The 17,170-nt window shown below is 35.6% G+C and overlaps 2 protein-coding genes across 2 annotated transcripts; one reads left to right on the plus strand and one right to left on the minus strand.

Moving 5' to 3' along the window:
- Positions 1–1,944: 1,944 nt before the first annotated feature.
- LOC149379063 (chlorophyll a-b binding protein 40, chloroplastic-like) lies at positions 1,945–2,873 on the plus strand. Its single transcript, XM_089602729.1, has one exon. It carries the CDS (start codon positions 2,050–2,052, stop codon positions 2,839–2,841), a length of 792 nt encoding a protein of 263 aa, XP_089458855.1. The 5' UTR covers positions 1,945–2,049; the 3' UTR covers positions 2,842–2,873.
- Positions 2,874–6,239: 3,366 nt separating this feature from the next.
- Positions 6,240–7,703, minus strand: LOC149379064 (large ribosomal subunit protein eL18y). Its single transcript, XM_089603775.1, has 4 exons — positions 7,535–7,703; positions 7,311–7,439; positions 7,038–7,220; positions 6,240–6,607 (listed from the first exon to the last, which is right to left on the minus strand). The coding sequence occupies exons 1-4, from the start codon at positions 7,625–7,627 to the stop codon at positions 6,449–6,451; spliced, it is 564 nt and encodes a 187-aa protein (XP_089459901.1). The 5' UTR covers positions 7,628–7,703; the 3' UTR covers positions 6,240–6,448.
- Between the last annotated feature and the right edge of the window lie 9,467 nt (positions 7,704–17,170).

The raw sequence follows: 17,170 nt of genomic DNA on the forward strand, positions 1-17,170 counted from the left end.
GTCTTTTATAGACTGAAGACGGATTGTGAAAGCTTGAAGGTTCGGTTCGTGAGATCAAATTTGTAAGTCTTCTGAACATGTCATTAAATTTATCGGTTGCTTGACATATTGCGTTTGCTCTCATTAAATAACGTAAATCTAGATCTTGTTTAATTAATAACCATGTTTTACTTAGATTATGATAACGTAATTAATATTTTCCACATTTAAATGGTTGTTTGAGGTGCAATAATCACCAGCAAGTGGTATCAGAGCTAATTGATTTGCGTTATTTAATTGATTCGTTCTAGTAATTAATTTTTTATATGGTTTGAATGGATTTATATTGTGATATGAAATTCATACAATTCAATATATGATTATGTGAATTGTGATTCGTGGGTTGATCGTAGATTTTTTTTTTCTAGCTTTTCTAGATTTTTTTGTAAAACTCGAAATTCAAAGGGTATAGGTTTTTTGTAATTTTCATTATTATACGTGTTGTAATCCGATGGTCACAAAAATCGGCGAGATGCTTACCCACTGTGAGAAGACATGATGGTCCGAAGGAGAGCCACCACGACGGAAGGATTATGGCGCTTTGACGACGAGACACAATTTTTTGACAATCTTGTCAAAAAGGCCGCCCCCCTAGCATTAGGACCTTCTCGGCCATGATGCGCTCATGGGTCATGGTCCGAGCTAACTTGTTGTGTCCTACCTTGGAAAGTGGGCGGCGAAGGTGTCATTGAGCCCTACCTTGAAAGAGTTTGTTCGTAAATAAATGCATTGTTTTATTGGTTGATCTTAACGTCTAATTTTTCGATTACTTTTTTGAAGATGTGAAACTTGCGATTGAGTTATAATTGTGAAACCGTATGAATAATTGGTAAACGAAGTAATCGAGTAACCCGACGCTTTTTGTTTTCCTCTCTTTGATTTTATAAACCTTTTAATCTCAAAAACAATCTTTTTCATTTTTATATTTCCTTTACCACTTCACGTTTGATTTTAGTTTTCATTTTCAGTTTTTGCGTGCTCGTGAATACGACTCAACTTTCCTTGTGCTACCAACCGCTTAGCAATTTCACAATTTGAGCGTGATCTCTCGTCAAGGTCGATTATACTTAAATTATTATCTTTATTTGTCCATCGAATCTTTTTTTGTTTTTGTTTTTGTTTGTTTGTTTGTTTTTTTTTTTTTTTTTTTTTGTGTATATGCCTGGTAATTTTAAACATAAACTTAAACACAAGCGTGCACATATACATAAAAACACATATAGTTATTTAAATTTGGTTATAGGATTTCTTACAACAAAAATAATTTTATCCGGTTCGAATAATATATTTTCTGGTAATAAATAAGAATGAAATTTGAAAACGTCGTGAAGCTATAGAATAATAAATAGATAATAAATACAAAAAATTGACTGTGTAAGCCACCTAAACTATATGAATTGTAAATTAGCCAACCTTTAGTAAATACTTTGTAAATAACCAACTTGCATACGTGGCAGCCTATTAACTACCTTTTATACATGTTTGGCTGAGTTGAATAAGTCTTTTACTAATCCATTAATAAGTTAATTTGGCTATTTACAAGAAATTAACCATAATAACCCTAATAAATAATATACGTGTGATGTGGTTACGGGACTAATGATTTAAATTCATGTGGAGGAATAGAAACCAGTAAAAAATAAACGTTATTGAATTTGAGACTTTCTAAGAGGCTGAAGTTGATATTTGATGATAAAATAATCGTCATAAAATCTTGAAACTCCACGTGGAATGCCGGAATTAGTGAGAGAGTGAGGTCCACAATGAAATGAAGCTGATATCTGGTGGAGGAGGAATGCCGAAATTAGGAATTGAAAAATCTGTCGAGTCAAATGAGATTGAAGATAAAGATAGTGCAAGGATAAGCTATTTATATGGAGTTGGAGGATGATGCTAATATAAATACGCACCAAAACCATGCTTATATAATCACTCAACACTCTTTCATAAGGAAAAAAGAAAACCAAAAGACAGTAAGAGGCTCTCACTCTTTCTCTTCAGTACGCGGGAATGGCCTCATCAACAATGGCACTGTCGTCCCCGGCCTTTGCGGGCAAGACTGTGGAGGTGGCTCCGGCGGTGATGGGCGGCGGAAGAGTGTCGATGAGGAAGACGGCAGCGAAGGTGAGCTCGCCGTCGGGCAGCCCGTGGTACGGCGCGGACAGAGTGAAGTACCTGGGCCCGTTCTCCGGCGAAGCCCCGAGCTACTTGACCGGCGAGTTCCCGGGAGACTACGGGTGGGACACTGCTGGACTGTCGGCTGACCCGGAGACGTTTGCGAAGAACAGGGAGCTGGAAGTGATCCACTGCCGGTGGGCCATGCTGGGGGCTCTGGGCTGCGTCTTTCCGGAGCTCCTTTCGCGAAACGGAGTGTCCTTCGGGGAGGCCGTGTGGTTCAAGGCCGGGTCTCAGATCTTCAGCGAGGGCGGGCTCGACTACTTGGGCAACCCCAGCCTGGTCCACGCGCAGAGCATCCTCGCCATCTGGGCCTCCCAGGTCGTCCTCATGGGCGCCGTCGAGGGCTACCGCATCGCCGGCGGGCCCCTCGGAGACATCACCGACCCTATCTACCCCGGCGGCAGCTTCGACCCCCTCGGCCTCGCTGAAGACCCCGAGGCCTTCGCGGAGCTCAAGGTCAAGGAGATCAAGAACGGCCGGCTCGCCATGTTCTCCATGTTCGGCTTCTTCGTCCAGGCCATCGTCACCGGAAAGGGACCTTTGGAAAACTTGGCCGACCATCTCGCCGACCCCGTCAACAACAACGCCTGGGCCTTCGCCACCAACTTCGCCCCCGGAAAGTAGACTACATTTTATTATTGAGAGAGAGAGAGAGAGAGAGAGAGTGATGAGTCACACTCTTGATATGTATGTGTCCATCATGTAAATGTTTATGGAATCAATCAACTTATCATTGCAGTTTTGTGTGTTATCCTTCTGTTTTTCTTTCACAATTACATGTAATTCAATTTGAATCAGAGCGGTTCACCATATCTCACTGAATGCGATACATGGTAGTACTAATCTGTTTATTTTGAGATACATTTTATATAAGTAGGAGGTTTAGTTGGCCGCCTGTCCCTACTCGATGGTGGAGTTCTTACTCTAAAGCCCGCATTATGGCATTTCTAAAAGCTTTTTATGAGAAAGCTTTGAGAGCAATAGTTATTGGGTGGAATCCTTGCACCACCAATTATGAAGACAAGACCATCCTGAATTCCCAAGAGAGCTACTTATCCCGATGGCAACGCTTCTCGAGATGAACCTAGAAGATGTGATGACGCCAAAGTACAAGGGAATTCCCATGAAAGCTAGTTATCGCCATGGCAATTTGCTCGATGAAGACGAAGAGATTAAAAAAATAAACTACTTTTGCCATTTTGAGATTGTGATGCCATTTTGTTTGTCTTCCACAATTTTGAGATTGTGCCCATTATTTTCAGCTTGCCTATTTTATTACACTTTTGCCTTTTCTTCCGAGAGCTTAATTTTCATAAATGACAATTATTTCAAGGGCAGATTCCTAAAATGACATTGCATGAACCTTTTAATTTAAACATGCTTCAAATTATCGTCAGTTGTTTAGGGGCATAACCCTAAAACGAGGGCAGAGGTGATGGATAACTCATCATTGATACGACTATCTCCATGAGTGTTCTATTTTTTTTTTTTCTCTCTGATACACTATTCTACTATGTGTTGTAGGTTGAGAAGTATCTTCTTCCTTAAGAAACTCATCAAACTCTTCGAACACAATCGCCAGAAGTTAAAGAATTCGTATTATCTCTCCATAAGGACAAGAGTGGACATTGACTAATATGGGATAGATAAAACCAGTGTTTAAAATGCCGGCGAAAGTCGCCGGAATTCGGCGGCGACGCCGTTGCCGGACAAAAAAGGCCGGTGAAAGCATATATGTCGTTTTTCCACAATAAGTCGTCCGAATAACGACGAAACGACAAGCTGTTTGAAAAAGAACGACCGAAGTTTTTCGTTTACATTTATTTAAAAACGTGCAGAATGTCAAGGAGATTCGACGAAACTCGGGAGAAAAGAAAAACAAAAAACAAAAATTGAGCTCCCAACCTTAAGAATGCGATGAATTTGGTAATTTTCCGGGGTAAATTTTTTTGCAAAACTCGTCGGAAGTTTGGGTGTGATACAGAATGAGCAGAGATAAAGAACAGAAAGGCAGAAGAGAGGAGAGAATAGTGAAGAAGGAAAGTAAAAGGTTGTGTTTGGTAGTTAACTCAAAAAGTTTTTTGTTTTCTGTTTTCTAATTTTTGTAGTTGTATTGAAAAACTGTTTTGTAGTTGTTTTCAAAAAGATGTTTGGTACAGTTTTCATTTTTGTCTTTGAGAAAGTGAAAAAACTGAAAAAAGTGTTTGGTATAGTTTTCATTTTTGTTTTTGAAAGAATGAAAAGAGAAGATGAGGAGAAAGATGAGAGAAGAGAAGAAATTTTTTTTCAAAAACACCTTTTATTTGTTTTCAGTTTTCTTTACTTTTTTCCAAAACAACTTCAAAATTTTTTGAAATTTTTTTCCAAAAACACCTAACCAAACATGTTTTCAATTTTGGTTTTCAATTTTTTCAACCCAAAAACTAGAAAACAGTTTTTGAGTGAAGAAACAAACATGGCCAAAAAGTTTCTGACACAAAACATCTTTTAATATTCTCTTTCTATATATATATATATATATTATATAACTATTCGGTGAGCACCAAAATGAAAATCTGTTCTAACTTCTAGGCTTCTATTCATATATGTAATATATCATTTCACTAGGTTTCTGTTCATATATCTATAACATAGATAATAAAGAGCACTTTTCTCCCACTTTCATTCAGAGACTGCTACGTGGCGTTGTCATGCGGCGACACGCTTTTTTTTTTCTTGACGGCTTTTTGTTTTTGTTTTTTTGTCTTTCTTTTACATTTAATACTCTCTTTCTCTCTCGCTCTCTCTCTCTCTCTCTAATTGCTATTGGGAAAATAAATCTCACAATATATAAGAGAAATAAGAAATGTAAATAAGTTGATGTTGATATCTTACAATGAAAGACTTTCTTAAATTATCATAATAATTACTATAAATATATTTTACCATATTTTTATAACATATAATATATGAATCAATATTCGTAAACCTAAGCATCAATATATTTTGAATAATTTTTTTATGTATATTATAATCATAATTACTAATACTATATTATACTATATAAATAACATACATTATTTTGAGTATATGCTATTATATATATATATATATATATATATATATATATATATTCTTGGAAAAACTATGTTATATTAATATTACACGTAGATTTTATATGTTATTGTTTGATATATTATACACTATTTAACATAAAAATATATATTATTAACATAAATATAATAAACTTTTCTTACTTTCTATTTCTCAATATTTTTTTTAAAATTCTTTGATCAATATTTAACTTCAACTTTTATTTACCTAATTTTTTTTTTCTCCATAATACTGACAAATAGAAAAACATGCAATATTTTGAAAAACTTTGAATTATAAAAGAATTATTTTTCTACCTTTTGTTACTTTTTAAAAATCATTGACAACGATTTTGCTAATTTAATTTAATAAAATTAAAAAATCTTCAACTTACTCTATTTTCCTTATTTTTATTTTTCACTTTTTGTTTAAAAATAATAATAATTTTGATGACTCAGGCGTTGCGCATTGTTGAAAAAGAAAATTTTGATTCATATTTTTTTGTACATTACTTTAGATCATATATATTTTCAAATTATATTTATAAATTGTAATATACATATATATATATGTAATATATTTGCAATATTATTTCCGTTCGGTTTTCTATCGGCATATCGGTTTTCCATCGAAAACAGCATTTCACTTACCCATTTCCACATTTTTCCGCCCGATTTTCCGTTGACATGTCGATTTTCCATAAATCTAGAGGCTCGAAACGGCATTTTGAACCTTGGATAAAAGAGGTTGAGAAAGTCTTCTCTACGTATTTAGTTTTCAAAGACATTACAAGAAAGAGTGCTCTGTTTGATTGGGTGCTAGAGGTGGACGCTAAAACAAAATATGTCTACTCTACGGCGGTGGCGGTGGCGGTGGGCCGAAAGAAGAAAAACTATACTTTTGGTATTGAACATGAGAACTAGCCGAAATATGCCATGTGAGTCTGAATCTACGATCATTAAAACTTTTCTAAACTTTTTCAAGAAAATATAAATAGACCATGCGGGTCAACAAATAAATTTTCCTCAATCTGACAACTTCTCAATATAAAAAAAAAAGGGTATGAAACACAGAGGTTACACTCAGATTGTTCCCACATGAGTAAAAGCAAACCAAAACTAGAGCCACAACCGCAGGCACTGTGACAAATCCAAAGAGCTTAGACTCTGAAACCTCGGCTGTTTCTCTTACCCCTAGCCTTCTCAAACTTCCTACCTTTAGACCGAACATAGGGCTTAGAGTGGCTGTGAGGAACTCCAGGTGCCGGACCAAAGTGCTTCACGGCCTCCCGAGCATTCTTCGGACCCCTCAACAGAACCTGGGTGTCATTAAATAAAAGGAATTACTACATGATTTGTTACACGTCTCCTTCTATGTTTGACTTCTCACTTTTCAAAGCAGAATCTTTCCCAAGTAAACAAAGGTTTCCAGTACCATTATTAAATTCACCTCATTCACTGAACCATAGTCATTTTGCAGGAGATTAAAAGCACACTTAAATTTGTGGAGGGTGAAGCAAATAATTAGTTCGCTGGTCTCAAGTCCAACTATATTTTCCTCGTGATACATAACACAAGTCCAACTCATTTAGGAATTTCTAGACTGTAATATACTGCACTTAGGAATTTATAGCTTGCGGTTGGAAATGGTCTATAAAATCTCAATACTTGGATAACCCGTTCTAGTCAAGCAAACTCATTATTGGGCAAAGATCGCAATGGAAAAAAACAGAAGCAATAGATAGGTACCGTGTTCTGGCCGAGAGGGGCTCTGAGAGCGAGCTGGTCAAAGGTCAAGCATTCACCGCCGGCCTTCTCGATCCTGGCTCTGGCGGTCTCCGTGAACCTCAGGGCGGTCACTTTCATCGCCGGAACTTCATAAGCTCTAATGTCGTCCGTCACGGTCCCAACAATCACGGCAATCTTTCCTTCCTATATCACACAAACCCATAAACTCACTACCACTGTTTTACAAACAAAAAATGACTTCAAAATTAAGTTTAAATAAAATGAATAGCTAACCTTGCCCTTGGTGTAACGAATGAGTCTGGAGAGAGAAAGCGGAGCTTTGTTGACCTTGCTCATGAAGAGCCTCTTCAGGATCACCGCATTGAACTTGCTACCGGTTCTCCTCACCAGAAACCTGTAAAGCTGAACTCAAAAAGAAAATACAACCATTGAGATTTTCAAGAGATTGCGTTCGATGATATAACAATTAATAAAAATAAAGCAATTGAGAAATAAACCTTGACGAGAAGCTTGAGGTAGATATCGTCGGATTTTGGGGCGGTACGCTTCGAGCTCTTGCTTTTGCCTCCGGCGACCAAATCAATACCCATCGTGGCTGGTTGGGAGCGATTGGGAGTGATTCGTTGTTTCGCTGAAATGTGGATTCTAGGGTTTGTTTATGGCGAATAATAATATATTGGGCTCAATTCGGCTTTTGACGAGCCCGTTATACTAATATGACATGTGAAATTCCACAGATACCTCCAAATTTCAAACATTTCAATCATCTTATTTTTTTTTATGGGAAAATATCAACTGTATCCCTTCAGTTTAATCGAAATGCACGATTTATACCTCCGATTTTTATAAATATCAGACATATCCTTTCAGTTTAATATAAATGACATATATCTCTCCTAAAAATATGTTATATTTCAAATACCACCCTTTTCGTTTATTTTTTTACAAAAAATAATTTGAATTCTCCAAAATACCCCTAATAGAATAAATATTTATTTACTATTTTATTAAAAAAATTAAAACTTCTCTTATAAATAAAAATCCTTAACTTTTTATGAAGAAATTTTTTAATTTAATTTTTTTTATGTATAATATAGAAAATAAAAAATTATTTCATTAAGGGTATTTTGGAGAATTCAAATTATTTTTGTAAAAAAAATAAACGAAAATAGTGGTATTTGAAATATAACATATTTTTAGGGGAGACATATGTCATTTATATTAAACTGAAATGATATGTTTGATATTTCTAAAAACTGAGGGTATAAATCGTGCATTTCGATTAAACTGAAGGGATACTTTTGATATTTTCCCTGTTTTTTTTATCCATTACCAATATTTTTTTTTTTAACTTTGAGATAGTTTTTTTTTTCCTTATTTTAAATAAAAGTGTAGACAATTAAGAAAAAGATATATAAAGCTTTAAAAAAGTAAAATAAATTATCTAAACTAATTACAATGTAAATTTCAACAACAATGTAACCAATAGTAATTTACTAGTTTCATTTTCAATTTTAATTTCAATTTACTAAAAATATAAATACTTATAACTAAATTATTGTGTCGGAACCGTGCCTCAACAATCACGAGCAGAGTACATAAAAATATGTGTGTTGCTTTAGAATTAATATAAGTGAATCTAAAAAAATCGTCGTATAGAAATATAATTAAACTAAAAAAATATAAATACGATTAAATAATTCAAAAACTAGTATGATTTTATTCAAGGGGGCGACCACAATTACGAGATGTCGAACTCAACGATTCAGTAAATATAAAAGGCCGAACTCAAAGAATACATTTAAGGGTTTTTTATAGTAGTAATAATAGGAAAAAAAGAACGTGCATTTCTTCTCGGAAGAAATAAATTTATAGGAAGGACAACGTGCGCGATCTTCAAGGACAAGCATCGACAACCTCGTCCTCGATCTCTTCTCGTGATGCCACGTCGCACTAGCTGATTGAATGATAGAAGAGAATTCGTAAACAGGTCCAAGTCTTGGGCAGATTACGTGCCTTCCTCTAACTTGGCCTCGGGGTCGCTACTTGAAGACAAATGGGCCAGATTTGTCTAAGGAGATGGGTTGGGCCCAACATGATACTCTTATATCGATCCTCGTTTAATTTTGAATAATAGACGACAATAATCTTGTCGTTCAAGGCGTTTTATGAATATTGGGCCGTATTTCTTTCATTATTGGGCTTGTGGCTTAATGATATTTATTTTGAGATCGCCGAACTCTACACCCACAATACGTATAATAAATTGATCATTTATCGAAGACATGTTAACGAGTGCGTCATGGTGGACCATGCATTAGAATAACGACAAGTGTCTCGAGAGTAGGCCAGCCAGCAAGGACAAAAACCAATTTATATTTAATACAACTAAATTAGTAACATAGTTAAGGGTTGGGTTTGAAGATCTAATTTGGAGGGTTAGGAAGAGCCATGAGGGGATTTCAAAAGTTATGTCAAAACTAAAAGGGGAATTTCGACATCCTTAAATGTTCAAGAAAATTAGATGCGACGTAACTTCCAAAAGTTAGGTAAAATATTAAAAGTAATATGTCGCATCTAAGGTTAAAAAAATCCAACTTTAAAAATTCGCTATTTTAAATTCCACTGATACATTTGCTTAAAGCTTGTTGTCGGTTCTAAATAACTGACGTATCGCTTCATAAATTATTTCGCTTCTAAAAGTCTCTTTCGTAGTTGTGACTAGAAGGAGCCACCACCGCAACCAGTGTGACAAATTCATAAACGGGAGAAGATCTTGTGGATTTATTAAAGTGTACCATGGATTTGGAGAGCTTAGACTATGAAACCTTGGCTGTTTCTTTTATCCCTAGCCTTTGAAAACTTTCTACCTCTAGAACAAACGTGGGGCTTGTTATGATTGCGAGGAAGACTAGGTGCCGGACCAAAGTTCTTCAAAGCCTACCGAGCATTCTTTGGATCTCTCAACAAGACATGGGTATCTTAAAAAAGTACTATTATGGTGTGATATATGATATGCAACATCTTCTTTTATGTTGGACTACTTAAGAAAGAAATCATATTTAGATGTCTCAAGGCTCCATAGGCCTCGCTCTCTAGGCTCTCACAACAAGACCATGACTTCTACGCCAGGTAATTGTATAAGAATGCTTCACCGGCAGAATAAACTATCATCGAGCTCGAACTTGTATCCTTACTTAAGAGGGTGAAAATGTTTCTCATTGTTATGAAATATTTTTGGTTTTTTGAAAACAATATTTTTGGTTGTTTAGTGCGAAACTTGGGAGCTCACAGCTGAATGGAAATGAGCAAAAGTAAAAAATGTGATTGTTCATAATCAGCAATCCGAACTATGTACCATGTCCTGGGGGCAAAAGAATTCATTCGCGGCATCGTGTAGCAATTTTGATGGAAGGAGTTGCTCACTTCATTAACCAAGAAAAGGCCAAGGAAACCACCGTTTACATTTACAACTTCTTAATCGCATCAATTTAGCCTTAGTTATAAGAATATTTCCATTTTTGAGTTTGTTATCAATGGAAATAATCTCTCCATTAATATGGTCCATATACAAACGGTTTTCGACCAAATATAACGCACAATTAAGAGCCAAAATTAAGCAAATTGATTACGTTTATTATAACGTGATATTTCTCATTGATGGTTATGAGAATATATTATAAACGATTTTGAGGTCCCTAGGCTCACTCATTCAGTTCAGAAACTAACACCATCTAAGAGAGAGAGTAAGAGCCTAGAAGAACCACAAAATCCTCGTCGGAATCGGAGTCCCGAGCTCGCCGAAAAAACACAACAATGGCCGGAAGTAAACCGATCCTTTTCGCTTCCGCTTTAACGTGTTCATGTTGCTAGAACACCTTTAGTATGTGTAAAAATATCTTACATTTGGTATCAGAGCCCCACACAACCTCTACCTTGTTTTTGAAAATTTCCATATTCTTGTGTGTTTATGTTTTACGTTTTTTGACGTCAAAATGTTAATATTATTATGGAAATCTTTGAGAAAATTGTTTTGTGATTCTTTTGGCTTTTGAATCACTCAATTCGGTGTTAAAATGAGGGAAAACGAGTCGGATCTTGAAACGGGTCACAACCGGGTCGTAATAACCTATCTAGAGGTTGAAGACGATGAAAAACGACATGTAATTTATTTTGGCGTCGTTTTCAGTTTTTTGTCGTTTTTTCTTCCCTTATGTCGTTTTTGTGCATGCTGTTTTTTTTTTTCTTTTCAGCATGTCTTGGGCTGATTCCTTAACAGGCCTGCTCTTATTTATTTTGGCCCATTAACTTAAAACCTCTTTATTACATGTTTTCAAATATGATGTCAACTCCAGACTTGGTTTTTATTACATGTTGTATATATATAATATTATATACGTACCAAACTTGGAATCTAAAAAACCACCAAGACTTGGTATATGTCTTTAATATTGTGCACTTTTTGTGATGTGGCTGATGTTTTCAATTGTTTTACATATACCATTTAGTTATTTACACGGTAAAATTGTTTAAGATCTTTATTAAGAATATGATTCATAGTCATATTGTACAGAAAATAAAATATTTTGATGCATGTTATTAATTTTATTTGCATTATTTAGAATCTATATGCAAATATTTAGTTTTAAATTTATATTGTGTTAGAATAATTAAGAAGTTATATGACGGTTTATTATTATTATTTTGTAATATGCATATAACATTTAGAAATAACTAGCACAATATTATTTATTTTAGTCTTTATTATTGTTTGTGATTTATATGGTCTTAATTAATTAAAGAATAGCCACAACATCTTTAATTAATTTAGATTGTATATTTAGAATTAATATCACATAAAACAATAGTTGTGGTTAATCATATACTATATTATGAAATCTTCCCACGGGAATTTTGTAATATTTGTACGATTAATTAGGATAAAATATCAAATTATATTTCCTAATTAACCCACATGTATTAGGAAAGGGAACATAGTTTGACAGTTTTATCATAATCGTGTGAATCTAATTGAATTAGAACTTTAGCCCACAGGCAAGTTTTATGTCTCTAGATTCATTGAGTAAAAACATGTTTTACATTGGTAAAACATGATATAGTAATTTTATTCAAAACAAAATTTTTAATAAGCATGTCTAATTTATGTAAATTGCAGCTCGTCAACCTGTTAGTTACTCTGATGTGGATAGTGACAATAAGGGGCTTATCCTTCATTTAGGATGGATGGATATGCTAAATGAAGTTATGAAGCTAAAGCCACCCACAATTACTCACGTGAGTACCCCAGATCAGGTTATTCTTTATGAAAAGTGGGAGTGTTTTAATCGCCTCTGCATCAGGCTCATAAGGAACAAAATATCTGCTGGGATTGGGGCTTCCCTTGAGCAATATGAAGCAATTGGTCTTTTGTTGAAGGCAATAGACCAAATTTCTGTCACTTCACACAAAGATTTTACGAATGCCCTTATCGCGCGCATGACAAATATTGCATCTCTAAAGGCCTTGGAAGTTGACATGCCAGAAACCCTTAAAGATCAAAAGGTCAATAAGAACATTACGAAAAAGGCAAAGTGTTTCTTTTGCAATCAGAAGGGACACATAAAGAAAGAGTGCCCTATGTTCAAAAGGTATGACTGATAAAAGGGTGTTTAACTTTTGTTCGTATGTCATAAATTAAATCTAACAAATGTTGGTCATAATACTTGGTGGATTGACTATGGTTCTACAATCCATGTTTCAATTACCTTGCAGAGTTTCAAAACCTACGAAAGCCAATAAGAAGTGAGCAATACATCCATTCAGACAGAACAGGATGAACTCACATGTGGAGGCTATTGGTTCTTGCAATTTGGTGTTAAGCAGTGGTTTTGTTTTGCGTTTGGAAAAGACTTTTTACGTTCCTAGTTTTTCAAGGAATTTGATTTCAATTTCAAGGCTTGTTCCCTATGGTTATAAATTTCACTTTTTCGGATAAAGGTTTAACCTTATTTAATAAATATGGAGTTAGTGGTCATGGTACATTGTCTGAAGGTCTTTATTCCATTACATTACAAACTAACATTGCTCATTACTCCATGAATGTCACTGCTGGGTTGAAGCGTTGTATTATGAATGAAATTTTTTCTCTATTGTGGCACCACAGATTGGGACATATCTCCATTTTTTAGAATTAAAAGGTTAGTGAATGAGGGAGTACTTAGTGCTCTTGATTTTACTGACTTTGAGACGTGTGTGGATTGCATAAAGGGAAAGCAAACCAACAAGTCTAAAAAGGGTGCAAAGAGAAGTACTGAATTTTTAGAAATCATACATACAGACATTTGTTGTCCTGACATGGATGCAAGTAGTTCAAAATACTTTATCACTTTCATAGATGATTTCTCACGATATATGTATCTCTATTTACTTCGTTCCAAAGATGAAGCTTTAGATGCCTTTAAAGTTTTCAAGGCCGAAGTAGAGAAACAATGTGGTAAACAAATCAAGATCGTGAGATCAGATAGAGGTGGTGAGTATTATGGTAGATACACTGAAAATGGACAAGCACCTGGACCATTTGCGAAGTTTCTTCAAGAACATGGGATTGTTGCCCAATACACTATGCCTGGTATTCCGGACCAGAATGGTGTTTCAGAAAGAAGAAACCGAACTTTAATGGACATGGTGAGAAGTATGAGGAGTAAAACAAAACTTCCTCAATTCTTGTGGACTAAAACACTAAAGACGGCTGTGTATATATTAAACCGAGTTCCAACCAAGGCTGTTTTAAAAAAAAACGCCATTTGAGTTATTCAAAGGTTGGAAACCCAGTTTGCGACATATACGCGTTTGGGGATGCTCGTCTGAAGTGAGAATTTATAATCCACAAGAAAAAGAAACTAGACCCTAGGACTATAAGTGGGTATTTCATTGGATATGCCGAAAGGTCCAAAGGTTATAGGTTCTATTGTCCGTCTCACAGTACTAGGATTGTGGAATCAAGAAAGGCAAAATTTCTTGAGAATGACTTGATTAGTGGGAGTGACCAATTGCATGACTCAGTGTCTGCATTATATCACAATGAAGACGAACCTTCTAGTTCAAGTGATAGACTGATTATCGTACACACTCCTCAAGCTCAATCGTGTGTACGAGAACCAACTATTGAAGTTCCACAAGCTAATAATGTTGATCCTTTAGATCAAGTTGCTGGTCAAGATCATGTTGAACAACATATTGAACAACAAGATCATCAAGAGAATGATGAAGCAACATTAAGAAGATCTATTAGAGTTAGAAGATCAGCAATCCCTAGTGATTATGAAGTGTATCTGCAAGAAATGGACTGCAACATTGGAGCCGAGAATGATCCTGAAACGTTTTCACAAGTTGTAAGTTCTAAAGAATCTAACTTATGGCACAATGCCATGATTGAGGAAATGAACTCTATGGCAACTAATCAAGTCTGGGATCTCGTCGAGTTGCCTAATGGTGTAAAAGCCATTGGATGCAAATGGGTCTTTAAAACAAAGAAAGACTCACAAAGCAACACCGAGAGACATAAGGCAAGACTTGTAGCCAAAGGGTTCACTCAAAGAGAAGGAATCGATTACACAGAGACCTTTTCTCCCGTATCAAAGAAAGATTCTCTTCGCACGATTATGGCATTAGTAGCTCATTTTGATTTTGAGTTACATCAAATGGATGTGAAAACAGCCTTCCTTAACGGAGATCTAGAGGAAGAGGTTTACATGAAACAACCTGAAGGATTCTCTTCTAGTGATGGTGAGCATTTAGTCTGCAAGCTTAATAAATCCATTTACGGTTTGAAACAAGCCTCCCGCCAATGGTATTTAAAGTTTCATGTGTTAGAATCGATCTAGGGTTTAAGAAAATAATTAACGCTTCGGTAAGCGGCGGAATTTTAAAAATTTTCTTTTACAAGTAAAAACAGTTTTTACTAACCTAGACAAAGAGCAAGTACATATAAATAAAAACTATTATGAGCTAAGAAGTTTACTAACCTTTCTTGAAGCTTGAACTTTGAGAAGCTTTTGGAAAGTTTGCAACACTCGTCTCCCCTCGCAGCACGTCTCTCTTTCTTTCCTCGGCACCTCGAGCAACCACGAAAGTTTCTATCACTAAATCACTCGAAATAAAGGAATCAGTGAGTGGGCACTTTTAAACACTACGACTTAAGAATGAGTCTTGAAGTCGCAGAGCTAAACTCTATGTCAAATGAGGACCTAGGTGCCAAAACAATAAAACGAAATTGAAGAGAGAGGGAGAGAGAGGATCGGCCACAATGTCTAGAGAGAGAGTCTCTCAATCTCTAACTTGTGTGGAATGAATAGAATGAGAGGAATGATGGTCCTATTTATAGGAGAATGGTTGGCCTTGGAAAGAAGTAGTTTCCTCTTATTTTCCAAGCCTTAATGAGCAATCTTTTATTGCCCATTCCTATCCAAGATAGGCGCCCACCTCAAGCAAATCCCCAAGGGATTAGTTTCCTCTTTTGTTCTCTCTTGGTTGCCTTGGCCGAAATTCCCTATACAAGTATAGGAAATTTGTTTCCTCTTTTTCTTTTGGCAAATATCTTGATACATTTATGCACAAAATATTCTCTCTTCCTATGGGTATGTTGGGCGCCCAAATGGTCTCTACAAGGAGCTTCTTGAAGCTTCTTCATTTGTTCATGACAACATGAGAAAGGCCCATTAAGAATTTTCAATAAAATTCTTATGAAATGAAATTAATTCACAAGGCCCAATAATCAAGTCATGGCCGAGTGACATTAAGTCATCAAATGAACTTGTCAAAAAATTTATTGACATTCATTTCACCATATGTCTCAAAAGACAAAAATACCCTTTTGACAATTTTCGTTCTTGTTTTGACTTAGCTTCCAGTTTAACTATTCCTACTCGATGTGATTCGTGACAGTGACCTCATGGACCCAAATGAACAAATCTTGAGCTAAACACTTGGACTCAAAAGTTCACAAACCTTTTCCAAGTTTAGCTTAATGCCAACTGACTCCACTAAAGAGTTGACACTGAAAATCTCTCGGTTCAAATGAATTTATTTTCTACTCAAGAATTCAACCTAATTATGATGAGCGGATCCACTGAATATTATCTATGTTTACCCTTCATGAATGTCATCAGCTAGTCGGGATTTACAAAATTACCATTTTACCCTTCTAACTGTTATTTCCTCAACTCTTTTGTCGCTTGTGAATAAGTTAGAAACAATGTATTGACGAGGAGCTAACAAGTCACATTATTTCATCCAAAAGAGTCAAGAATCAATTTGGACACTGGCCAGTTCATTTATTCACACTCCAAGGAACAAAGCATGAGGTGATATACATTGCATTTCAGCAATCTTGTACATGAATTCCATATCTATGAGAACTTCACAAAGTTACTCATGACATTCTCACAACTTAGTACTTCACCAATAGGCCTTGTTCGGAATCACATAGTGAGTCCGAACTCTGACTTTCTCAAATGAGAATACTAAGGTGTGAAATGACATGTCTCATTTCAGGATTAAGGTAAGCACGATGCAATTCATACGTAGTGACTTCGAGACATAAGAGGTTAAATGGTTTGTTCTTATCTTGTCTCTAGAAGTGCACTGGTCAATTCAGTACCTTCGGAAGATACCTAGAAGAAATATAGAGTCTCCAACTCTCAATGCCTCATAACCAGACATCATAGATTCTTCTAACAATCATACTGAGGTCAATAGTCATTTGACCCTTAGATTGCGAATATATCGTTTTAAGCAAACTACGAAGAGTTTGTTCATGCAAATCTACATTTGTCTCTTCGTAAGTTGTTTAGTTTGTTTATGGACTAAAGACTAAGGTTTTATCATAAAGCTTCAAACAAGGAAGATCAGATGAAAGATTGTTCACCAAGTGTAGCACCCATTGTGAAGAGTGATGAATTCAGTTTGGACCAATGTCCGAAAAATGACCTTGATAGGGAACAAATGAAAAATATTCCATACGCTTCCGCTGTAGGAAGCTTTATGTATGCTCAGGTTTGTACCTTACCTGACATTGCATATGTTGTTGGAGTATTGGGTAGATATCAGAGTAACCCAGGTCTTGACCATTGGAA

Source organism: Urtica dioica, chromosome 12 (genome assembly GCF_054948205.1).
Source record: "Urtica dioica subsp. dioica isolate 48M chromosome 12, U.dioica_male_clone48M_v1_H2, whole genome shotgun sequence".
Taxonomy (NCBI): domain Eukaryota; kingdom Viridiplantae; phylum Streptophyta; class Magnoliopsida; order Rosales; family Urticaceae; genus Urtica; species Urtica dioica.

What these genes read in the sequence shown, in the direction of transcription:
- LOC149379063 (XM_089602729.1), top strand. Translation starts at nt 2,050, where the DNA reads ATGGCCTCATCAACAATGGCACTGTCGTCCCCGGCCTTTGCGGGCAAG.
- LOC149379064 (XM_089603775.1), bottom strand. Translation starts at nt 7,627, where the DNA reads ATGGGTATTGATTTGGTCGCCGGAGGCAAAAGCAAGAGCTCGAAGCGT. An exon ending in TTCGTTACACCAAGGGCAAG is followed by an intron (nt 7,221 to 7,310) that starts GTTAGCTATTCA and finishes TGTGTGATATAG; the next exon opens with GAAGGAAAGATTGCCGTGAT. An exon ending in CCCCTCTCGGCCAGAACACG is followed by an intron (nt 6,608 to 7,037) that starts GTACCTATCTAT and finishes AATGACACCCAG; the next exon opens with GTTCTGTTGAGGGGTCCGAA.